The sequence below is a fragment of the Erythrolamprus reginae genome, chromosome Z (assembly GCF_031021105.1).
Source record: "Erythrolamprus reginae isolate rEryReg1 chromosome Z, rEryReg1.hap1, whole genome shotgun sequence".
Lineage (NCBI taxonomy): Eukaryota > Metazoa > Chordata > Lepidosauria > Squamata > Dipsadidae > Erythrolamprus > Erythrolamprus reginae.
Genome location: NC_091963.1, coordinates 144209281 through 144235653, shown reverse-complemented (window position 1 = coordinate 144235653; position 26373 = coordinate 144209281). Strand labels below are relative to the sequence as shown.

The 26373-nt window shown below is 37.4% G+C and overlaps 1 gene segment (V, D, J or C); it reads right to left on the bottom strand.

Moving 5' to 3' along the window:
- LOC139153229 (T cell receptor alpha chain MC.7.G5-like) overlaps positions 1 to 26145 on the bottom strand; it is an 80791-nt gene extending 54646 nt beyond the window's left edge. The window contains 1 exon segment of the C gene segment in view: positions 26101 to 26145. Coding sequence covers positions 26101 to 26140 — 40 coding nt within the window.
- Between the last annotated feature and the right edge of the window lie 228 nt (positions 26146 to 26373).

The following is a 26373-nucleotide window of genomic DNA, read 5'->3' as shown; positions in this document are numbered from 1 at the left end:
TCAAGTAATCAATGATTCACCCTGACAAGAACTGTCTTCTCTACCTTCCCAATATTTTCATCTGTTAATTCAGACTTTCCCTCTTATTCACCTAGCCTTACTTCTAGCCAAGTTTTTCTTCTAAACAGAGCTTTGATTTCTGAATTGACAGAAGGAAACGTTAGCAGCGACAACAAAAAAGTACTGCTTTAATTTCCTTCATTGTTTACATTCAAATGTGATGGAAAAATGAATCATGTTTATACTGATAACTGTTACAGATTAGATTAGATTTATTGGATTTATATGCCGCCCCTCTCCGCAAACTCGGGGCGGCTCACAACAAGGTAAAAACAATACATAATAACAAATCCAATACCCACCAATCCAATTACAATTTTTAAACTAATACATGCTTGACGAAATGTAATGAAATGAAACGAAACTACAATCCTTCCCACCCAACCAACCTGGGAGAGGAAGCTACAGCTTTTCTCCTCTCTTCTCCTCTCGTATCCTATCCTATCCTATCTCTCCCCTCCCCTGCCCTCCCCTCTCCTCTCCTCTACTTTCATCTTCTTCTTTCCTCTCCTCCCCCTCCCTCTCCCCTTCTATTTCATGTAGTACCTGATTCAATATATGAATACTGTAGGTAAAGAATCATGAGGAAATGGCAACTATCCCCTTACTACTGGTAAAGTTGGTTCCAATAAAACGATTGATTTTATATGTTTTATAAAACTTGATGTTCTATGAATTAAGGAGACACAAAAATGCATAGATTTTGAAAGACTTACTTCCAAGAACTCTTACTCTTGTTCCACTCCCAAAGACAACTTTCCAGCTTCCATCATAGCTTGTCACAGTGAAACAGATCTTTTCATAAACCCCTTTAGTCTAATATGCTTCCAGTTCTTTAGGACTACAAGTCCCAGAAGACCTAAGGCATATCCATATGATTATGAACACTGTTATTGGTCATGAAAGTAGAGAGTAGAGAGCACGGGGGATTGGAACCGCTGAACTGCTGACCTTTCAACCAGCCACCACTTTTCTCAAAGTACCAAATTTCCCAGAATTCCCACCCATTCATGGCTTCCTCAAATATTTCTTCTTATTAAGAACATTTGTGTGACTTCACCTGGTACACATTTATTTATTTATTTATTCATTCATTCATTCATTCATTCATTCATTCATTCATTCATTTATTGGAAGACTCAGGATGGTCTACAACATATAAACATTAGAATTAAGAAATAACTAAGAGTCTTTATTCTATAATAAAGTCTACGGAGAGGGGCGGCATACAAATCTAATAAATAAATAAATAAATAAATAAAATAAAATAAGTAAACAATTGTTGGGACTTATTTTATACTGTTGGATTGAAAGAAAAGGGCCATGCCGTCATAATATACTTAACTGCTAAAGGATAAAAGAAAATTCCTGGTGACAATTTTTAATATGTCAAGGAGAATAAGGTATCTATATTGATTAAGACTGTTATCTTTTTTCTTTTTTCTTTACTTTTTGTTAATTTTGCTATTAATAGTACTAAATAGTATTTATCATTATTAAGCTACTCAAATTAGGCCATGGAGATTGTACATAGTTCACATTATACTACAGACTTGTCCCGCACTCGCCCGTTTCCTTTGTGGGATTTAACTTTGTATGTCTATGTTACATTTGTAATACTTGCATATATATGTAAATAAAAATTCATAAAAAATAAAATAAAAATAAAGATTGAATAGAGAGAATAAAAAAAATTAAAAATAAACATGCTGAGGAAAGCTGAATTAAGAATGGGATTTGCCCCTTTTCTTTCTGGAATAGAACCTGGACATTCCCTGATCTATGAGGAAGGGAAGGATCATCACTTCACTGATGTATCTACACAAAGAAAAGAACATCAGTCCTTCCTCAGAGAAGAGTTCCCACAATCATTTAATTTATAAAAGTACTTACTTGGTATTACCTCCAGTCTGGTACCAGACCCAAAAAAGAATTTGTAATTGTCATTTACACAGCATTACAACCCTTTCTTAAAACTCTCTCATACTAAGGCAGCAACTTTACATACTGTTGAGTTCAGGCATAAAATGTTCCCGTTTCACTCAGGCCTGTCGGTCATCGGCGAGCCGGTCACGAGGGCAGCACAAGGTTTCGCCATCTGCCCAGACACCACCATTTGAGTTCTTTTACTCTCTGCACATTGTGTAAAGCATTCTGCGCATGCACAAAGGGTAAAAGAACCCAAATGGCGGCATTCAGGTAGGTGACCAGAACCTCATTCTGGCTTCGTGACCGGTTCTCCTACGATTGACAGGCATGAGCAAAACCGGAGCATTTCATCCCTGGTTTAGCTTAGTTTGAATCTATTCAACACAAATTAGTCTTTTCAATACTAAATGTATTCTATAGAACCAATTTACCCAGGTTCAGTTCTAGCTTATTTCTACTCCCAGATATCATCAACTTATCAGGAAAGACTTAATGAACTCAATCTGTCTTGTCTGGAGGATAGAAGGGAAAGCGGGGACATGATAAAAAATGTTAAAGGGTTAAATAAGGTTCAGGAGGGGAAGTGTTTTTAATAGAAAAGTGAACACAAGGACAAGGAGGTACAATCTGAGGTTAGTGGGGGAAAGATCAGAAGCAAGGTGAGAAAATATTATTTTACTGAAAGAGTGGTAGATTCTTGGAACAAACTTCCAGCAGATGTGGTTGGTAAATCCACAGTAACTGAATTTAAACATGCCTGGGATAAACATATATCCATTGTAAGATAAAATACAGGAAATAGTATAAGGGCAGACTAGATGGTCTTTTTCTGCCGTCAATCTTCTATGTTCCTATGTTTCTATCTCTGAATTGTAACTACTAATATAGTAAAAAATATCTACAAATGCATTCCTCAAGGGAAGGCTGACTCTAAAGTACTTAGTGGTCTGGGTTCTGGAATCAACCAAATGATAGATAGTATATTTGTATTTGCATGTACCATTATGCTCAATTGGAACTAGAATTTCCACTCCTGAGCAAGACAGTTATGAAATTATTTTTGTCCACTTTTAGGACCTTTCTCGCCACCATTGTTAAACGAGTCACTGCATTTGTTAAGTGAATCATGGAACCATTAGTCAATCTGGTTTCCCCCATAGATTTTTTGATAGGCAGACATATGAAGTGGTGAGTTCTCCTTTGCTAAAAGTTTTCAAGCCATCCTTGGATGGCTCTTTGTCAGAGATTCTCTTAGCAAACCTTGTCCTGAGTAGGGGGTAGATCTTGGTAACTGTTTCACAACAGTTTGCTTTCAAGAGAATTAGCTCATGGTACAAGATCTCACAGCTGAGTTTCTCCAGCAGTAATTCATTATTTCTAACCAGTATCTAAAAGAGTTTAAAGGTTCACTAGAAACAATAACAACAAAAACATCAACAACCTGAACTCATAGACCAATTTATGTAGTCTTCAGTCTTTATACCAAATAAATCTTTCATTCTAAAAGGAACAATAAAAAATTATAGTTGTTGAAATAATTATGGAAACTCTCCAGGTGCAGTTTAGTAGTAACAATAGAAGATTATGAATAGAAGCTGGAAATGGGGGAAGGGAGACAAGGAAGGAAGGAACTGGAGGAGAGAGGGAGAGAGAGAATGAGGAAGGAAGGAAGGAAGGAAGGAAGGAAGGAAGGAAGGAAGGAAGGAAGGAAGGAAGGAAGGAAGGAAGGAAGGAAGGATGTTTGCCTGTGGTGATTTTGCACTGACCAGCGCAAGAGAAAAAATGAATAAAAACTTACTTGGTATGACAACCAGCCTCGTCCCACTTCCAAAGAAAACCTTAAATGCGATGTTAGACACAGTGCTTTCTGTCTTAACAAAAAAGATACCTTCCTATTTCTACTAGCAATTACACCATCTTTTCGAAAAGCTACAGCTCTAGACTTTAGGATTAAAATATCAAGAAAAGGCAGCTAACTAATAAAGCAACATTTGGACAGCTGTAGGTATAAAATCTTTTTTCTTTATGCTCCAATATCTTCTTTAGGCATGTGAATTGACTCTGGCCTTTCCATCAATTAATTCCCAGATTCTTTTCAGCCATCTCAAGACAATTATTTACAGGCTCATCCAATTGGTCTGTTCAGGAAAAAAAAAGATTGTTTCTGAGATGCCTGAGAACTAGTTCAAAGTTAAATGGTTATGGAAATTATCCAGCTGTAATAGATTAGTTATAATAGAATATTTGAATATACTGTGTTAGAAATAAATGAGAAAGTGGGAGGAAGGAAGGAAGGAAGGAAGGGAAGGAAGGAAGGAAGGAAAAAAGAAAGAGAAAGAAAGAAAGAAAGAAAGAAAGAGAACATTTTGACAATCACTGAAGATTGCATATAAATTGGGGCCTGGGTTGAGCAAGGAAGAGACCCTATTGCCTGACCACAATTGCCAGGGTCACTTACTTGGAATTATGACCAATCTAGTCCCACTTCCAAAGATGATTTTCCCCAGGCTGTTGGTATACACAGTGCTTTCTACCTTGACAAAAACACACCTTCCTATTTCTATAAATATCCATTGCTTTATTCAGAAAAGCTAAATCCCTTGAATTTTCATGTGAAAATCTCAGTTCTTGAAGACCAGAAGCTCCATTTGGACTATTGTACCCATCAAACGGAAGTTTGGAAGGCTGAGTAAAGAAGACCGAGAATTCAAGAATTGAGGCCTTTGAACTAGAGTGCCGGAGAAGACTCCTGTGAGTGCCTTGGACTGCAAGGCAATCAAACTGGTCAAACTGCCGCATGAATCCCAGCGACCGATTAGGTCCCACAGAGTGGGCCTTCTCCGGGTCCCGTCAACTAAACAATGTCGGTTGGCGGGCCCCAGGGGAAGAGCCTTCTCTGTGGTGGCCCCGGCCCTCTGGAACCAACTCCCCCTGGAGATTAGAACTGCCCCTACTCTCCTTGCCTTTCGTAAGCTCCTTAAGACCCACCTGTGTCGTCAGGCATGGGGGAACTGAGACATCTCCCCCGGGCATATACAATTTATGAATGGTATGTGTGTATGTATGTGTGTTTAGAAAATTGGGGTTTTTTAATTGTTTTTAGTAGAAATTTAGATTTGTTATAAATTGTTTTTCACTTTGTTATGAGCCGCCCCGAGTCTGCGGAGAGGGGTGGCATACAAATCTAAATAAACAAACATAAACAGGTCAACCCTGACTGCTCTTTAGAAGGCCAGGCTCTGAAGATGAAACTCAAATATTGTCACCACCTAATGAGAAGGAAAGGGTCACTGGCGAAGACCCTAATGCTGGGAATAATTGAGGGCAAAAGAAGAAAGAAACGACAGAGAATGAGCTGACTGGATGGAGTGACTGAAGCAGTTGACGTGAGCTTAAATGGACTCTGGGGGGATGGTAGAGGACAGGAAGTCCAGGAGGAACATTTCCATGGGATCATGATGGGTCAGGCATGATTTTGCAACTAGTAACGACAAAAACAACAACTCATCAAATACTATCAATAGTTTCTTCTTTGGAGTTGTGAATTCACTATGCCATTTTCTATCCCGTCATTTATTCAATCTGCTCAGTCAATGTTTTCCCTCTTATTCACCTATATTTACTTCTAGCCAAGTTCTTCATCTAAATAGAGTGATGATTTCTTAATAGACACACAACCTTTAACAATGAAAAAATACTGCTTTCATTTCCTAAAATTGGAGAAAACACCCTCAAATACAGATGCCATCAAGTTTGTTCAGGAAAAGGCCCAATACTTTTAGTAGAATTTTTTTTTTAAAGGAGACAAACACAAACAAGAACTAAAATAAAGGAATGTAAGCAAAGAAGACAAAAAAGAAAGAACGCCAAAAATATAAACAAAAAGAAGCAGAACAAGTTTCAGATTTCCTTTATAGCTGTTTTTAGTACCAATGACCCTCCTTCTGTAGACCAGAAGGGCAAAATATTATTTATTTGTTTGTTTGTTTGTTTGTTTGTTTGTTTGTTTGTTTGCTTGCTTGCTTGCTTGCTTGCTTGCTTGCTTGCTTGCTTGCTTGCTTGCTTGCTTGCTTGCTTGCTTGCTTGCTTGCTTACTTACTTACTTATTTATTAGATTTGTATGCCGCCCCTCTTCATAGACTCGGGGTTAAAACTTACTTGGTATGACGACCAGCCTAGTCCCACTTCCAAAGAAGACCTTAGAGACTCCAGAGGTGTACACAGTGCTTTCTGTCTTGACAAAAACTTGTCTTCCTATTTTTATCACCATTTTATAATTCCCTTTTGAAAAGCTAAACCACTAAAATTTCTTCTTCAAGAATGTGAATCCACTGTGGCCTCTCCATCAATTAATTTATAGACTTTTTTCAGTTACTTTAAGACTCTTATTTACAAGTTCACCTAGCTGATCTCTTCAGAAAAAGACCTTGTAATGAAACTCCTGTTTCCGAGATACTTAAGAACTAATTCATAGCCGTGGAAATGGTTATGGAAGTTATCCAGGTGTAATAGACTAGTTACAATAGAATATTGGAGTAACTGTATATTAGAAATAGAGGGGAATGAAGGAGGGAGGGAGGGAGGGAGGGAGGAATTGTACATTTTAATTTTGATAGTCACTAGAGATTGTATATAAATTGGGGGATGGGATGAGATCCTCTTGCCTGAACAATGGCCATCATTCCACTTGGAATTATGACCAGCCTAGTCCCACTTCCAAAGACGATTTTCCCAAGGCTGCTGGTGTGCATTATGATTTCTTCCTTGATAAAAACATGCGTTCCCATTTGTATAATTATACTTAACTTCCTTTAGAACAGCTAAATTTCTAGACATACAGTCATTGTACTAATAACATTTTACTTATAATGTCAAAGACTCAGCTCCATGAAATCAAAAGCATCATTTGGAAATCTGCGCATATCAAATACTGTTATTAGGGCTCTAATTTCTTGTTCACGTGAAGTGTGAAGTCACTCTCTGCCATTTATTAATACTGTTTCCAGATTCTTATTGGCTATGCAATTTGTTTTTAAAATTTATTTGAATGTATTTCTTAAAAAAAAAAACCAAGTAGAACTGAGATAAAGAAATGGAAGAAAGGGGGGGAAGAAAAGAAAGAAAGAAAGCCAAAATTAGCAGCTAAAACTTACTTGGAATGATGACCAAACTAGTCCCAGTTCCAAAGTAGACTTTATAGCCTCCACTGACATACACAGTGCTTTCTGTCTTGACAAAAACTTCTCTTCCTACTTATATCACCTTTTTATAATTACCTTTTGAAAAGTTAAACCACTAAACTTGATAACAATAAATGTTAACAATGGCTGATGCAGGATTGTCAAATATTTGATAGTTGTTTCATGGCAACAATTTTAAAAGTCAATCGCACTGTTGTGCCGTACTACCTGAGGGCTAAAAAGATATTCTCCTCTATCCAGAATCTCCGCCTGGTTTGTCACTCTTTTGAAGGTGACAGAACAGCTTCTCTCGAAGATCCTAATTCTCAACAATTGAGAATAATTTTAAAAAGATAGAATTTTACTCTAGGAAAGCTTGTGCCATTTGGTAAAATATGTTAGAAAAGGTACATTCAGGGTACTTCAGCCACAGTGCAAAATTATTTGTAACATTAATCTCAGTCTAACAATAATCTTGTCAGAAAGAGGAGAGGGAAAGAGAAAGAGAAAGAAATGGGGAAATAATAATAAGAAAGATAAATGAAAGAGAGAAGGAAAGAGAGAGTAAGAGAGAGAGAGAGAGTGGAAGAAAGAAGAAAGGAAGGGAGAAAAAGAGAGAGAAGAGAGAGAAAGAGGAGAGAAAGAAAGGAAGAAAGAAAGAAAGAAAGAAGGAAGGAAGGAAGGAGAAAAGAAGGAAGAGCAAAAGAAAAAAGGAAGGAAGGAAAGAAAGAAAGAAAGGATGGAGGAAATGAAGGAAGGAGGGAAGGAGAGAGAAAAGAAAGGGAAAAAAAGAAAGAAAGCAAAAGGTATAAAAATGGAAATAAACAAAAGGAGTTTCGACTTTCTTTTATAGCAATTTGTAGTACCTTCTGTGTAGACCAGAAGGGCAAAATAAACAACTAAAACTTACTTGGCATGACAACCAGCCTAGTCCCACTTCCAAAAAAAACCTTATAGGTTCCAGTGTTATACACAGTGCTTTCTGTCTTGACAAAAACTTGTCTTCCTATTTATATCCCCATTTTATACTTTCCTTTTGGAAAGCTAAAACAATAAATGTTATGATTAAAAAGTTAATGATGGCTGATGCATGATTGTCAAATATTTGATTATTGTTTCATAGCAACAAATTAAATCATTAACCTCACTGTTTTGCCATGCCACAAATAGGCTAAAGAGATGTTCCCAATATACCCAGAATTTCTGCCCTCTAAAGTGATAATAGAAACATAGACACATAGAAGATTGACAGCAGAAAAAGACCCAATGGTCCATCTAGTCTGCCCTTCTACTATTTCCTGTATTTTATCTTAGGGTGGATATATGTTTATCCCAGGCATGTTTAAATTCAGTTACTGTGGATTTATCAACCATGTCTGCTGGAAGTTTGTTCCAAGCATCTACTACTCTTTCAGTAAAATAATATTTTCTCACATTGCTTCTGATCTTTCCCCCAATTAACTTTAGATTGTGCCCCCTTGTTCTTGTGTTCTTGTAATAATTAAGAATAATTTTAAAGGGAGAGTTTTATTCAAGAAAAACCTGTTCCATTTGATAAAATTTATTAGATAGAAAAGAGGCATTCAAAGTATATCGGCCACAATGCAAAAAGGAATAGTAACAGAGATATCAGGGTTGCCCCAGTTTAATTTAAAAAATTCTTATCAGAAATAGGAGAGGAACGAAAGAAGAAAAAATGAAAGAGCAAGAAGGGAAAAATAAAAGAGAAAGAGAAATGAAAGAAAAGATAGAAAGAAAGATAGAAAGAAAAAAGAAAGAAAGAAACAAATAAAGAGAGAGAAGGAGAGAGAGAGAAAGAGTTCAATCACACTTTAAAATGCATCACCAAAACATCACTCACTCGGTGTAACATGCAGTTTCGTCCAGGCACCAAAAGTGATTTTGGTGATGAACAAATGGATTAATAGGTGTATTCCAGAATTTAGAGTCTTCACTGCACATACTGTAACTATTTATTTATTTATTCATTCATTCATTCATTCATTCATTCATTCATTCATTCATTCAGTCCAATACCTAATACACATTGAAGAGAAAGATATGTAATAATATAAGTAAAGAAAAGAATAGAAGATAAGATATAAAAGTATAGGTGAACATATTTGAAAGGAAGAAAAGATAAATGAGATAAGGAGAGACAATTGGACAGGGGACGGAAGGCACACTGGTGCACTTATGCATGCCCCTTACTGACCTCTAAGGAACCTGGAGTGGTCAATCGTGGATACTACATGATGGTCTTTCTCATTTCAGTGGTCCTGGACATAGACTACACCAAGGGATGTGGACAGTTGGACCATGCCAGATAATATGAACTAAGAAGGGAGCCTCCAGCACTAATACTTACTTGGCATGACAACCAGCCTGGTCCCACTTCCAAAGTAAATATTTCTGTATCCAGTGCTTTCTGTCTTAACAATGCTTTCTGTCTTAACAAAAGCATGTTTCTCTATTTCTACTAGCAGTTAGAACATTCTTTTAAAAAACTAAGTTTATTTTATTGATTAATTTGACTTCTGTGCCGCTCAATCCCTTGGGACTGAGTGCCCATAAATCTCAATGACTGCAGCCACTGGGAATTTGGACATCTGCAGGTATAAAATCCTTTTCTTCATGCTCTTTGTTCTTCTTCAAAAATGTGAATCCATTTTAGATTTCAATCAGTTAATACCCACACTCTTTTCAGTCTGTTCAAGACTCCTGTTTACAAGGTCACCTAACCCATCTGTTCAGATAAACACCTTCTAATGAAATTTTTGGTTTTGAGATACCTAAGGACTAATTGATAATTACTGAAATGGTCATGGCAGCTATCCAGGTGTATTTGACTAGCTACAATAGAATATCAAAATATACTATATGTTAGAAATCAATCAATCAAATCAATCAATCAATAAGGAAGAAAGAAAGAAAGAAAGAAAGAAAGAAAGGCAAAAGTATAAAAAATGGAGAGAAACAGAAGGAGTTTCAAATTTCCTTTATAGCAATTTTAGTACCTTCTGTCTAGACCAGAAGGGCAAAATAAACAGCTAAAACCTACTTGGCATGATGATCAACCTAGTCCCACTTCCAAAGTAGACCTTCTCGACTCCAGAGCTATACACAGTGCTTTCTGCCTTGACAAAAACCTGTCTTCCTATTTATATCACCTTTTTATAATTACCTTTTGAAAAGCTAAATCACTAAACTTTAGGATTAAAATGTTAATAATGGCTGATGCAGGATTATCAAAAGTTTTATAGTTGTTTCATGGCAACAAATTTAAAGTTAATCTCACTGTTGTGCCATACCACATGTAGGCTAAATAGATGTTCTTAATAGAAACATAAAAAACATAGAGGACTAATGGCAGAAAAAGACCTCATGGTCCATCTAGTCTGCCCTTATACTATTTCCTATATTTTATCTTGGGATGGATATATGTTTATGTGGGATAAGACACATGATTGGTGGGATGAGATACATGATTGGAATACAAAGCTTAGAGGTTACAACTGATTTATAAGAAACAGACTTAATAAAAGGGAGGTGGTGTTGCATTGTATGTTAGGGAAACATATACCTCCTCAGAGATTCAAGTTTCAGAACATGGAAGCTCTGTAGAAGCCGTCTGGGTAAAAATAAAAGATGAGAAAATCAGAAAGGACACCATCATTGGAGTTTATCATAGGCCTCCTGGACAAATAGAAGATATGGATGAACTCTTCCTACAACAGATGACTATGGTCTCAAATAAACATGATACAGTGATTATGGGATATTTTAACTACCCAGACATTTGTTGGGAATCTCTCTTGGTCAAAACTTACAGGTCTACTAATTTTTTATCTTCTCTAGCTGATAACTTTATCTGCCAAAAAGTGGAAGAAAAAACAAGAGGATCTGGTATTCTTGTTGGTAATTCTTACCAACAAGGAAGAAATGGTTGAGGAGCTAAGGGTGGCTGGGACCTTGGGCTGCAGTGACTGTACAATCATTGAATTCTACATAACAAAGGGAGCAAGATTTGAGAGGACTCAGACTTCAAGATTGGATTTCAGAAGAGCAGATTTTGATGGACTCAAAAGAAGGGTAGGAAGAATCCAATGGTTGGAAGTCTTAAAGGACAGAAATGTTTAAGAAGGTTGGGAAATCTTGCAAAATGAGATTCTAAAAGCACGATTTTCAACAATTCCCAAAAGAAGAAAACACAGGAAGCATTGAAGGAGGCCACTGTGGTTAAACCCAAATCTTAATAACTTAGCAAAATTTATTTTATTGATTAATTTGACTTCTATGCCGCTCAATCCCTTGGGACTCAGGGCCCATAAATCTCTAATGTCAATGACTGCAGCCACTGGGAATTTGGACATCTGTAGGTATAAAATCCTTTTTCTTCATGCTCTATGTTCTTCTTCAAAAATGTGAATCCATTTTAGATTTCAATCAATTAATTCCCACACTCTTTTCAGTCTGTTCAAGACTCCTGTTTACAAGGTCATCTGTTCAGAAAAACACCTTGTAATGAAACTTTTGTTTTTGAGATACCTAAGGACTAATTGATAATTACTGAAATGGTCACATTTGAGTCTAGATTGTTTTTACGCCTCCTCCACCCTGGAAGAGGGAGAAGTGTATTTTGGTTATGTGGTGTGTCTGGGGAAAGGGTATCAGTAGCAACTCTGTGTTCTCCATTGGGCATCTTTTGGAAGATGACCAGTTGCCCCTTTCCAATAGCTCACGCTGCTTACACGACCAGGGTGGTGGAGAGGGGGTGCCTTTGGGGCTCAGGTCATTTCTGGTTCTGGGTCATGGGGGTGAGCCCTCCCACACACTTGAGGCATGGCTTGCAGGGCTGGGCATAGGCTAAAGATAGCCTCGCACTGTCCAGGCTGGAGTTACGGCCTTTTAGTTGCCCAAGTATGTTACACATAGGAACTTCTGCCCCATTTAGTGACCTCTGCAGGTCTTCTATGTTTATATTTAATAAAGTGGCCCTTATTACCCAGCTCTCATGTCCATGTGCTATTCCACATCCATCGCAATAGAATATCAGAATTTACTGTATGTTATAAATACATGGGAAAGAGGACCAAATGGTGGGAGGGTGGGAAAGAGGGAGGAAGGACTCAGCTCCACGAAATCAGAAACATCATTTGGAAATCTGAATGTATCAAATACATGCAGATTTAATATCAAATTAAAGCTCTAGTTTCTTCTTTATGTGAAGTGTGAAGCCATACTCTGCCATTTTCTGTCAAAAATTACGGTAAGACTGTTTCCAGATTATTATTGGCCATCCAATTTGTTCCTGTAAATTTAATAGAATACATTTCTTTTTTTAAAAAAAAGATCAGGTTTTTTAAAAAAATTAACTGGAACTAAGATAAAGGGTTGGAAGAAAGGGAAAAGAAAGATAAAAGGAAGGAAGGAAAGAAAGAAAGAAAGAAAGAAAAAGGAAAGAAAGAAAGAAAGAAAGAAAGAAAGACAAAAGTGTAAAATATGAAGAGAAACAGAAGGAGTTTCAAATTTCCTTTATAGCCATTTTAGTACCTTCTGTCTAGACCAGAAGGGCAAAATAAACAGCTAGAACTTACTTGCTTTGACGACCAACCTAGTCCCACTTCCAAGGTAGAATTTAGAGACTCCAGAGTTATACACAGTGCTTTCTGTCTTGACAAAAACTTGTCTTCCTATTTATATCACCTTTTTATAATTACCTTTTGAAAAGATAAATCACGAAACTCTAGGATTAAAATGTTAACAATGGCTGATGCAGGATTGTCAAATATTTGATAGTTGTTTCATGGCAACAAATTTACAGTTAATCTCACTGTTGTGCCATACCACATATAGGCTAAAGAGATATTCTCCTGTATCCGGAATCCCTGCCTGGTGCGCCCCTCTCTTGAAAGTGTCAGAGCTGCTTCTTTCAAAGATGCTAATTCTCAACAATTGAGAGTAATTGTAAATAAAAAGACTTTTACTTTAGGAAAGCTTGTTCCATTTGCTAAAATGTGCTAGAAAAGGTGCTATTCAGAGTACTTCAGCCACAAGGGGGAAAGTATTTGTAACATTGATCTCAGCCTTGATCCATTTTAATGCAAAAATAATCTTGCCAGAAAGAGGAGAGATAAAAAGAAAGAAAGGGGGAAAGGAAAAAGAAAGAGAAATGAAAGAGAAAGGGAAAGCAAGAGTAAGAGAGAGAGAGAGAATAAAAGAAGAATGAAAGGAAGGAAGGGAGAAAAAAGAAAGAGCAGGAGGGAGGGAGAACGTGAGAGAACAAGGAAGGAGATTGAGAAATAAAGGAAGGAAGGAAAGAAGGAGAGGCAAAGAGAAAGGAAGAAGGGAAGAAAGAACAAAGTCAGACAGAGAAACTGTGAGAAGAAAGAGAGAGAGAGAAAGAAAGAAGGAAGGAAAGAAAGAAAGAAAGAAAGAAAGAAAAGAAGGAGAGGGGGAGAGAAAGAAACAGAAACGAAAGAAGGGAGGAAGAGAGAAAGTAAGAGGAAAGAAACAGAGAGAGAAAAAAGAAAGAGAGAGGGAGAGAAAGAAAAAGAAGACAAGAGAGAGAGAGAAGGAAGGAAAAGAAATAAAAGAAAGAGGGAGGGAGGGAAAGAATAGAAAGAAACAAAAAGAAGTATCTTCATATTTTCTTTGCAGCAATTATTACTTCAAAAAACTTTCCTGTGTAGAATAAGAGGCTCAAGCTTACTTGGTATGACAGCCAGCCTAGTTCCTCTTCCATAGATGACCTTTTCTATGTTATTATACACAGTGTTTTCTGTCTTAGCAAAAACATGCCTTCCTACTTTTACCAGCCAGCATAACTTCCTTTAGAAAAGCTAAATCTATAGACTATAGGATTGAAATGTCCTAGACTCACTTCTTGGAGACCAGAAGCTTCATTTGGACATCCCTACCTATCAAATTAAGGCTCTATTTTCTTTTTTGGAGGTGTGAAAATGGTCTCTGCCATTTTCTATTCCATATTTTCCAAATGCTTACTGGGCTATCCAATGTGTTCAGACAAAGCTATAGATTTATTGGAATTTAAATTTATTTAAAACTAGTTAAAAACTAACTGGAATTAACATAAAAGGAAGGAAGAAAAGGAAACAAAAAGGAAAACAAAAACAAAGAAGAAAGAGAGAAGGAAAAAGGAAGGAAGGGAGGAAGGGAGGGAGGGAGGAAGGAAGGAAGAAGGAAGGAGGGAGGGAAGGAAGGGAGGAGGAGGAGGAGAAGAAGAAGAAGAAGAAGAAGAAGAAGAAGAAGAAGAAGAAGAAGAAGAAGAAGAAGAAGGGGGAGAGAGAAAGGAAAGCTTACTCCTCTACAATAGAAACATTGATTTAACCCTGCTGTGAGAACCGAAATAAAGGTTTGAGACCCTGTAAAAAAATTTCCCTGCATATCTGAAACTTGAAATTTCATGACTTTGCATCATTTCAGGGTTTCTATCTATGATAATTTTTTCCGGGGGTGGGGGGCTTTTTCCTTCCTGGAAAAAAAAGTCCCTAATGTTCTGTTCCCAGGTCACCCTGACCCTGACCACAAATTCTTCATTTGAGGTACCTATGTTTGGTCAATTTGAAAATGTTTTTTCACTTGGAAGGTAGTCTGAACATTTCTGCACACAATGATATGAAAATTGAACTGAAAAAAGTTGATATTAGTTTATTTTGCTCATAAAAGGCCACCCCCCCCCTTTTGTGATATTTTTTTTTCCAATTTATAGATAGTTTAGCCTGCAAAATGCATTCAGGTTTACTAAAGTTGGTGTTGGATTGGTAGTTTGAACATTTCTGAAAATAAGAAAAATATAAATGAACTGAAAAAATGATGCTTATTGGGTTTTTTAAATCAGAAATAAGGCCTCCTCCTCCCCCCTAAATTTTTTTTAGGCTCCAAATTTGAAATATTTTTAACATCTTAGGCATTGATTTACTAAATTTAACATTGCTGACCATCATAAAAATATTGTTTTGGGGAAAAAACTTACACTTTTACTGTTTCAGGTCGTATAGGACCCGGGCCAAAAATATTTTTTTAGGTACTTAAATTTGGTCTTTTTGAATACTTTTTTTAACTGGGAAACTAGTTTGAACATTTCTTCACACAATGATATGAAAATTGAACTGAAAAAACTGATGCTTATTGGTTTAAAAGCCCCACCCCCATTTTTGAGCATTTCATGTCAGTTTATATTTTTTTAGGCTACAAATCTCCAAGGGACTTTCCCCCAAAAGGTTTGATATACAAAATTGAACATTCCTGATCATAAGAAAAATATAAATGAACTGAAAAAAATGATGCTTATTTGTTTATTTTTGAATATAAGACCATAGGGTCTTATACTTGAGTATAAGCCTACTTGAGTATAAGCCTATTTGAGTATAAGCATGGGGGCAGCCTTTTATGAGCAAAATAAACCAATAAGCATCATGTTTTTCAGTTCAATTTTTATTTCATTGTGTGCAGAAATGTTCAAACTAGTTTCCAAGTGAAAAAAGCTTTCAAAATGACCAAATATAAGTACCTAAAATGAACAAATTTTGGTCCAGGTCAAATAGACCCAGAACTGAAAATTAGGAAGGTTTTTTGAACAGAAAAGCAGGGTTAAACCTTTGCTACATCTCTTTCTCTACAATATTTCCACACTATTCACTACTTTGTAACTGCCTGGTGAACAAATGATTTAATAGGTTTATTTCAGAACTTAGAGTCATCGTTGCACATATTGTAACTACTGAAGGTCTTTCTGTTTTCAGTGGACCTGGTCAGAGATTACACCAAGAAATGCATAGGATATTGGAGAGCCGGGCCATGCCCAATAATATGAACCAAGAAGGCAGCTTCTTGCACACACCACCTCATAAGAAATAAAGAACAAAAACTTACTTGGCATGACAACCAGCCTAGTCCCATTTCCAAAGAAAATCCTTTGGTATCCAGTGTTAAACACAGTGCTTTCTGTCTTAACAAAAAGATGTCTTCCCATTTCTACTAACAGCTAGAGCTGTCTTTTAAAAAGCTAAATCTCTAGACTTTATGAATTAAATGTCAAGGGCTGCAGCTACTGGGAATCTGAAGCAACATTTAGACATCTGTAGGTATAAAATTCTTTTTTTATGTCCTGATTTCTTCGTTGGAGAAGTGAACCCACTCTGACCTTACCATCAATTAATTTCCAGACTCTTTTCACACATTTCAAACCTCTTGTTATAGGACCATCCAACGGATCTATTAGAAAATGATCCTCTAAACACAATGGATATATCATATTAATTAAACTTAATTAAAGGATGAGCAGCCTCTTGGCATCCATCAAAATTAGTGGTGAATCAGGGAACTTGGCTACCTCAAAGATGGTTTTCAACACAGTTGAAAAAGTCTCCAAGAAACCAGGACATGTAAGTTTCCTCACACACAGCTGTGATACATGAATGTACAATATTAGTGGACCAACTTACTTGGCCTAATGATCAGTCTTGTGCCAGATCCCCAGGTAATCTTGAAAGAATTGTCACTCACAGTGTTACAATCCCTTACAAAAACCTATTGGTTCAAGGGAGACTTTACTACTTAACAATTATTTTTGCTTTGATCTCCACAATATAAAAAGATGTTGAGACTCTAGAAAGAGTGCAGAGAATAGCAACAAAGATGATCAGGGGACTGGAGGCTAAAACACGAAGAACGGTTGCAGGAACTTAGTATATTTAGTTTAATGAAAAGAAAGATAGGATTAAAATACAGAAGGATCTTGACAAACGTGAACATTGGATGCTATCTAACAAAAAGTAGCTAGCCCATACTACTCTTCAGCCTTTTCATCAATGATTTGGATGAGAGGTTAGATGCGGAACTCATCAAATTTGTAGACGACACCAAGCTAGCAGGTATAGCCAACACTCCAGAAGATAGGATTAAGATACAGAAGGATCTTGACAAACGTGAACATTGGATGCTATCTAATAAAATTAAATTCTATGGTAAAAAATCCAAGGTTCTACATTTAGACACAGATATGATATATGTGGTATCTTGCTCAATAGTAATAATTGTGAGCGGGGTCTCGAAGTCCTACCGGACAACCACTTAAATATGAGCCAGCCGTGAAACCAACACAGTTCAAGACTGCATAAGCAGAGAAATAGAATCAAGATAACAGCGATACAGAGCCAGGGTGGCACAACAGGTAGAGTGCTGTACTGCAGGCCACTGAAGCTGACTGTAGATCTGTAGATCAGTGGTTCAAATCTCATCACCGGCTCAAGGTTGACTCACCTTCCATCCTTCCAAGGTGGGTAAAATGAAGACCTGGATTGTGGGGGCAATGTGCTGGCTCTGTTAAAAAGTGCTATTGCTAACATGTTGTAAGCTGCCCTGAGTCTAAGGAGAAGGGCGGCATAAAAATCGAAGAAATAAATAACATGAAGTGTTAATAGCAGTTTATAATGTCTTGGTAAGGCCACACTTGGAATACTGCATTCAGTTTTGATTACTGGATTAAGTGTAAATGTAAAAATGATGTACACTGGATATAAAAAGAATGTTGAGACTCTAGAAAGAATTCATAGAAGAAACTGGAGGCTAAAACATATGAAGAATGCTTCATATGTTAAAACATGTGAAGAACCTTTGCAGCAATTGGGCATGGCTAGTCTAGTAAAGAGAAGGACCAGGGGAAACATGATGGAAGTGTTCCAATATCTCAGGGTTGCCAGAAAGAACAGGGAGACAGGGAGATGTTCTCCAAAGCACCCAAGGTCAGGACAAGAAGCAATGTACCCCAAGGTTCAGTTTTGGGGCCTTTATTTTTTAATGTATTCATTAATGATCTGGATGTAGAAGTAAATAGTGAGGTAGCAAAGTTTGCTGATGACACTAAATTGTTCCGGGTAGTGAAAATGATTGTCAGGAGCTCCAGAAGTATCTCCCGAAATTGAGTGAGTGGGCAACGAAGTGGCAAATGCATTTTAACCTAAACAAGTGCAAAGTTATGCACATCGAGGCAAAGAACCCTAATTATACCTACCAACTAATGGGGACCAAACTTTCTGAGACAACCCAAGAAAGGGATCTTGGGGTTTGGTGGACAGCTCAATGAAGATGTCAACACAGTGCGCAGCAGCAGTAAAAAAAAAAAAAAGCAAATTCCATGCTTGGCATGATTAGGAAGGGAATTGAAAATAAGTCGGTAAGTGTTGTATTGCCTCTGTACAAATCAATGGTGAGACCACACTTGGAGTACTGTGTACAGTTCTGGTCACTGCATCTCAAGAAGGATATAATGGAACTGGAAAAGGTGCAAAAAAGGGCAACAAGAATGATAAAGGAAATGGAGCACCTCCCTTATGAAACCAGGTTGCAAAGCCTTGGTCTCTTCAGCCTTGAAAGATGGCGTTTAAGGGGTGACTTGATCAAAGTGTATAAAATCATGCATGGGATAGAAAAGGTGGATAGAGAAAAAATATTGTCTCTATCACACAATACTAGGACAAGGGGGCACTCCCTAAACTCATAGATAAGAAAGTGAGGACAAATCAAGGGAAATATTTCTTCACCGAGAGGGTCATTGGTTTATGGAATTCACTTCCAGAAGAGGTTGTGACAGCTGTCAGCCTTGATAGCTTCAAGGCAGGATTAGACAGATTCATGAATGCCAAGTGTATTGGTGGTTGTTGAAATGGATGTCCATGTGCGGTCTCTATATTGGTTGAGGCACGCAGGATTCCCTTGTGTACTATTTGTTGGGGGCCAGGGGAAAGGGAGGGTCTTGCCTTCTCTTTCTGCTCAAGATCCCCAAGGACAATTGGTGGGCCACTGTGTGACACAGAATGCTGGACTCAATGGGCTTTGGCCTGATTCAGCAGGGCTCTTCTTATGTTCTTATGTTCAATGGGTGCAAATGAATCAAGGGGAAAAGCAACCTAGAATTAAGTAGAAATTCCCTGACAATTAGAATAATTTATCAGGGGAACAACTTACTTCCAGAGGTTGTACCATAAATGCCCCAACACTGGAAGTTTTAAAGAAGAGATTGAATAACCATTTGTCTGAAATGGAATAGGGTTCCCTGCCTAAGCAGGAGGTTAGACTAAAAGCAAGAGGTTAGACTCCAAGGTCTCTTCCAACTTAGTTATTCTGTAACTAGAACTAAGACAAGGAAAATAAAAGAAAGTGAAAAAAAGATAAAAAACAAAAATCTGAAACTAGAAAAATATATAAAGTAAGAGAAGGATTTTCACATTTTCTTTAGAGCATTTTATAGCACAGAAGACCCTCTTGTGTCAACTGGAAGGACAAGAGAAAGGGCTTAAAACTTACTTGGCAGGACGATCAGCCTAGTCCCACTTCCAAAGAAAACCTTGTCATATCCACTGCTAGACACAGTGCTTTCTGTCTTGACAAAAACATGCCTTAGCATCTATAGCTTCCTTTTGAAAAGCTAAATCACTAGACCTTAGGATTGAAATTTAACAGTAGCTATGACAGGATTGTCAAATCTTTGATGGTTGTTTCATGCCAATATATTTAAAAATTAATTTAGGTGTTGTGCCATATCACAAAAGAGCTAAAGTGAGATTCACATGTGTTCAGAATAACTGTCTGGGTTGTCCCGCCTTTGAAGGAGACTATGCAGCTTTTTCCCAAAGGGCCAAATCCCCAATAATTGAGAGTAATTAAAGGAAAGAGAGACTTTTAGTCTGAATGCTTATGCCATTTGGTAACATTTGTTAAATGGAAAAGATGCTATCTCTAACAGTGCAAAAAGTTATTGTAACATTCATTTCAGTGTTGACTTGCTTTAATCAAGAAATTAATCTCAAAAAGAATGGAAAGGGGAAAGGAAAGAGAAAGGGAAAGAGAAAAAGAAAAAGGAAGGGAAAGGGAAAGAAGGAAAGGGGAAAAGAAAAAAGAAAAAAGAAAAGAAAGATAGGAGAGAAGGAGAAGAAAGAGAAGAGAAAGAGAAAGAGAAGAAAGAAAGAAATAAATAAAAGGAAAATGAAAGAGAAGGAAAGATAGAATGAGGAAGGAAGGAAAGAAACAAAAGAGAGAAAAAGAATTGAATGAATGAAAGAAAATAAAAGATAGAAAGGGAGAAAGAGGAAGAGAAATAGAAAGAGAGAGAAATAGAAAAATAAAGAGAGTATGAGAAAGAAAAAAGATGACAGAAAAAAGAAAAGGAAGAAAGAAAAGAAAGAAACAATGAAAGAAATAATAAAGAAACGGTAGAATGAATGAATGAATGAATAAATAAATAAATAAATAAATAAGGAAGGAAGGAAAAGATAAAGAAGAAAGAGTGATAAAGACTAAAAGAAAGATGACAGAAAAAGAAAAAGAAAGAAAGCAAAGAAAGAAGGAATGAAGGAAAGAGAAAAAAGAAAAAGGAAGATGAAAGAGAAAGAAAGAAAGAAAGTTTGAATTGCTTGTAAAATTTATCACAATAATATCACTCACTTGGTATAACATTCAGTTTCGTCCCAGCACCAAAGGTGAGTTTGCTGCTTCCTCCTCCATACTGTACACATTGATTCAAACCTTTGCAATATCTCTACATACAGTTATCTCTACACTGTTCGCTCCTTAGTCCCAGCCTGGTGAGTTAATGGTTTCTTTCAAAATCTAGGGCCACTGTTGACCATAACCACATGAAGACTGGCCCAAAGGCTACATCAGAAGACCTGTAGGATAAATGTAGAGCTGGACCTTGCCAGATAATACGAGCCAAGAAAGCATCCCCTTGCACCCACCACCACTGTGGAAATAAAGAACAAAAACTTACATGGCATGACAACCAGCCTGGTCCCACTTCCAAAGAAAACCTTATCGTTGCCAATGTTAGGCACAGTGCTTTCTGCCTTGACAAAAACATCTCTTCCTGTTTGTATCGACAATTAGAATTTCCATTTGAAAAACTAAACCTCTAGACCAGTGATGGCAAACGTATGGCACGGGTGCCACAAATGGCAGAGAGAGCCATATCTGCTGGCACGCAAGCTTTTGCCCTAGCTCAGCTCCAATGTGCATGTGCATGGCCAGCTGATTTTTGGCTTACACAGAGGATCTGGGAGGGCGTTTTTGGCTTCCGGAGAAACTCCGCGGGGATGGGGAAGTGGGTTTATACCCTTCCCCTGCTTCAGGGAAGACTTTGGAGCCTGGGGAGGGTGAAACACGAGCCTACAGGGCCCACCAGAAGTTGGGAAACAGGCCATTTCCAGCCTCCAGAGGGCCTTCGGGAGTGGGGGAAGCTGCTTTCGCAGAAAGGTTGACAACCAGTGGTTTAAGGATATCTTGTGATTGATACAAGTTGCAGGCGAAACTGCTAGCCATTGTTTGGATGGGGTCCAAATAACTTTATGAGCTATTCTATCTTTGGTGGAGGGTGGGGGCAAAAGACAATCTCAATCATGCTCTGCTTATTAGCTTCCAGAGGCAACTGAAGACAAATGTTATGCTCCTTTTGAAGGAATTAAATTATGAATGTGGGCACTTGCGCATACACGATAGTGTGCACACAGGTTCTTTCGGCACCCAAGGGAAGGGGAGGGGAGGGAAGGGAAGGGGAGGGAAGGGAAGGGAAGGGAAGGGGAGGGGAGGGAAGGGAAGGGAAGAAAAGAATAGAAAGAAACAAAAAGAAGGATCTTCATATTTTCTTTGTAGCAATTATTACTTTAAAAAACTTTCCTGTGTAGAATAAAATGTTAAAACTTACTTGGTAAGACAACCAGTCTAGCCCCTCTTCCAAAGATGACCTTATCAACATTATTATACACAGTACTTTCTGCCTTAGCAAAAACATGCCTTCCTACTTCTATCAGCCAGCATAACTTTCTTTAGAAAAGCTAAATCTCTAGACTTTAACCCAGAGGCAACTGAACTTTCTTGGTTTTTTTTTCTTTTGTAGACCTTTTGTTCTCATTCAACAACCCTCTTCAGGTCAGACAGTCGAGTGGGGAATGGAATGGAATGTGTTGGAGCTGAAGAAGCTTTTGTACTGAATTCACAAGATTCAGTATGATAACATATTAGGCAAGTAGCTCAATTGCTATAGAAGTTCAGTTCTAGATAATGATTAAAACATTTATGGATAAAAACAAACTATTTAATGATTTCCTATTTTAAAAGTAATTAAGGATCATACTAAGGTAGTAGAGAAGGAAGGACAATTTAAAAAAAACTATTAAGTATTCAATATATAGTGCATAAACTTACTACCCCCGTGGTGGCAACAGCCTATTACTGCTTTGGGGGCATCATGGCCTGCATGACTGAGAATATCTACAGACCGTAGACTTTAAAATCATAATGTCTCAGTTCTTAGAGATCAGAAGTTTCATTTGACATCTTTACATATGAAGAAAGAAAGAAAGAAAGGAGGGAGGGAGGGAGGGAAGGAAGGAAGGAAGAAGGGAGGGAGGAAGGAAGGAAGGAAGGAAGGAAGAAAGAAAGAAAGAAAGAAAGAAAGAAAGAAAGAAAGAAAGAAAGAAAAAGAAGGGTCTTCGTATTTTCTTTGCAGCAATTATAACTTTAAAAAAGTTTCTTGTGTAGAATAAAAAACTTACTTGGCTTGACAACTAGCCTCGTCCCTGTTCCAAAGATGACCTTTTTGAGATTGTTATACACAGTGCTTTCTGCCTTAGCAAAAACATGTCTTCCTATTTCTATCAGCCAGCATAATGTCCTTTAGAAAAGCTAGATCTCTAGACTGTAACCCAGAGGTGCTTTTTTCAGGAGGCAACTGGATTTTTTCTTTTATTTTGTAGACATTTCACAGCTTCTTCAGGTCTGACAGTCTATTAGGGAACAGAAGGGAATGTGTTGGAGCTGAAGAGTCTCCTTGGCTTCTGTCAGATCTAAAGAAGCTTTCTGGAAGGCAAGTGAAACATCTTTAAAAGAAAAAAAACTAGACCAAAAAAAGAGTTGCCTGCTGAAAAAGTACCTTTAGGGCCATAATGGCCTCCATGACTGGGAATCTCTTCAAACTCTAGACTTTAAGATTAAAATGTCTCAGTTCTTGGAGACCTGACACTTTATTTAGACATTTGTATGAGAGAGGGGGGGAAGAGGGGGGAGGGAGGGTCCAATTGTCTCTCCTTATCTCATTTATCTTTTCTTCCTTTCAAATATGTTCACCTATACTAGTATATCTTTTCTTCTATTCTTTTCTTTACTTATATTATTACATATCTTTCTCTTCAATGTGTATTATGTATCGGACAAAATAAATAAATAAATAAATAGATAGATAGATAGATAGATAGATAGATAGATAGATAGATAGATAGATAAATAGATAAATAGATAAATAGATAAATAAATAAATAAATAAATAAATAAATAAATAATGAATGAATGAATGAATGAATGGTAGAAGGAAGGAAGGGAGGGAGGGAGGAAGGGAGGAAAGAAAGAAAGAAAGAAAGAAAGAAAAGGGGAGGGAAGGAGGAAGGGAAGATGAGACAGAGAGGGAGAAAGAAAGAAAGAAAGAAAGAAAGAAAGAAAGAAAAGGGGAGGGAAGGAGGAAGGGAAGATGAGACAGAGAGGGAGAAAGAAAGAAAGAAAGAAAGAAAGAAAGAAAGAAAGAAAGAGGGAGGGAGGAAGGGGAAAATGGACAGAATCAAAATGAGGAATCTTCATATTTTCTTTTCAGCAATTATTACTTTAAAAGTCCTTCCTGTGTAGAATAAAAGGCTAAAACTTACTTGGCATGACAATCAGCCTAGTCCCTCTTCCAAAGATTATCTTCTGAACATTGTCATACACAGTGCTTTCTGCCTTAGCAAAAACATGCCTTTCTATTTCTATCAGCCAGCATAACTTCCTTTAAGAAAAGCTAAGTCTCTAGAGTTTAGGATTGAAATTAGTGGTGGATTCCTACTGGTGCTCTGTTCCGGTAACAGTTGCCAGACAACCCAATTTGCGCGCAACCACTCCGTTACTAGTCTGTTGGGTGGCACTATCTTTTTTAAATAATAATAATATAATAAGTATTGTTATTGTTATTGTTATTGTTGTTGCTGTTGCTGTTGCTGTTATTGTTATTGTTTTTGTTTTTGTTATTGCTATTGCTATTGTTATTGTTATCTATCTTTTTTTCCTGAACTTTTCAGCTTTTTTGCTTCCTGTGCATGTGCAGATGCAAAATCTCATGTGAGATTTTTGTGCATGTTTGCTTCCTGCGCATGTGTGGAAGCAAAATTATGCCAGGGATGTGCATGAGGGAAGGGCATCTATGCAGGTGTGCCTGAAGTACAGGATGCACACACAGTGCACCAATACACAGGTAAGTGCAACCGGCGGCGGATTGAAATTCCCAAGACTCACTTCTTGGAAATCAGAAGCTTGATTTGGACATCAAATATTATCAAATAATCTCATTAAGGCTCTAGCTTCTTCTTTGGAGGTGTGAACCCACTCTCTGCCATTTTTTCCATAGTCTAGAGCAGAGATAAGCAAAGTTGGCTCTTCTATGACATGTGGACTTCAACTCCCAGAATTCCTGAACTAGCATGATTTGCTCAGGAATTCTGGGAGCTGAAGTCCACAAGTCATAGAAGAGCCAACTTAGCCTACCCCGGTCTTGAGGATTTCTAGATGTTTACTGGCCCATCCAATTTGTTCAGAAAAACTCCTGTCGATTTACTGGAATTTACTGGAGGGAGGGACGGAGGGAGGGTGGAAGGAAGGGAGGGAGGGAGGGAGGGAGGAAACTGAAAGAATTATCTTTATAATAAAATGTTGAATGAATGTAATGGAAGTTTTTAAAGTAGATTTTTAAGGATTGTTTTTAGACTTTCAACCCTGGGTCTAGAAAGCTTAAAACATAGACACCGTAAATATGATCTAAGTATTGCCCACAAAAATATGTGTTGCAACGTCCTGCCTGTCGGCGACTACTTCAGCTTCAACCACAACAACAGTATTTCTTTGGTTAACAGAGAATTTGTATTGCAAAATCCAAAGGGAAATATCTATTCAGCTATAAATTGCATGATTTTGTACAATCTCAGAGCCTACTTTGAAACTAAAAAAAAAAAAAAGAGAAATAAGATGATTGAAAAATTGTTTAACTTACTTGGAATTATAACCAGCTGAGTGCCAGACCCAAAAATGATTTTCCTCTAGTTAATTTTTACAGCCAGCTTTTGAACTGCTGGGTTGGTAGGAGCTGGTCAAGAACAGGAGTTCAACCCATCACACAGTATTTGGATCTCAAACTGCCCTCTATTTGGGCAACAAGACCAGCAATTTAATGTTCAGGCCACTACCTCTCTTCAAAAATCCATTAGCATAGCCACATAGTCAGTTGTCTATCTAGTCCAGAATCCTCTATTGCTGCATCAGCCACCCCTTCCCACGATTATGTATATTTGCACAAATAGATTTTCTACCTTTGTGTTACCAGATTGAACCTGTGGTTTTCTTTGACCTACCATTATCATTCTACCTTGTATACAGTTCACCCAGTAAAAAAATCTCTTTACATAACTTGAGGGTCATTCCACAGCATACTAGCAAAGAGTAGAGTAAACAGAACAGAACAGAAAATATGGAATGGAATTTAGAATGGAATGGAATGGAATAGAATAGAATAGAAAATATGGAATGGAATGAAGAGTAGATTAGAATAGAGTAGAGTAGAATAGAACAGAACAGAACAGAATTCTTTATTGGTCAAACACGATTAGATAGATAAGGAATTTATCTCGGTGCACATTCAGTAATAATGATCATTAGACCATTATCATAGCCACTATAAAACTATATTCATCATAAAATATTTGAAGAAGGGAGATTGAAAGTGGCCAGGGACATTCCAAAGAGCAGTTCAGAAAAAAAGTCACACTGGAGAAAAGATTGACACAGAAGCCGATAAAAGCAATACAGAAGTACATTAAGGTTTAATATTAGTGGACCAACTTACTTGGTCTAACAATCAGCCTGGTGCCAGATCCCCAAGCCATCTTGTCATTGTAACTCACAGTGTTACAGTCCCTAACCAAAACTCCTTTATTTTTGTCAGAACACAGGCAGGACGGGTTGACATTTTCTCACACAATTTTGTTTTTGAAATGATGGATATAAATTGCGAGCGGGAAGAGGAAAGGGGAAAACCTCATACCAAGCCAGGGTGGCACAACAGGTAGAGTGCTGTACTGCTGGCCACTGAAGCTGACTTATAGATCTAAAGGTCAGC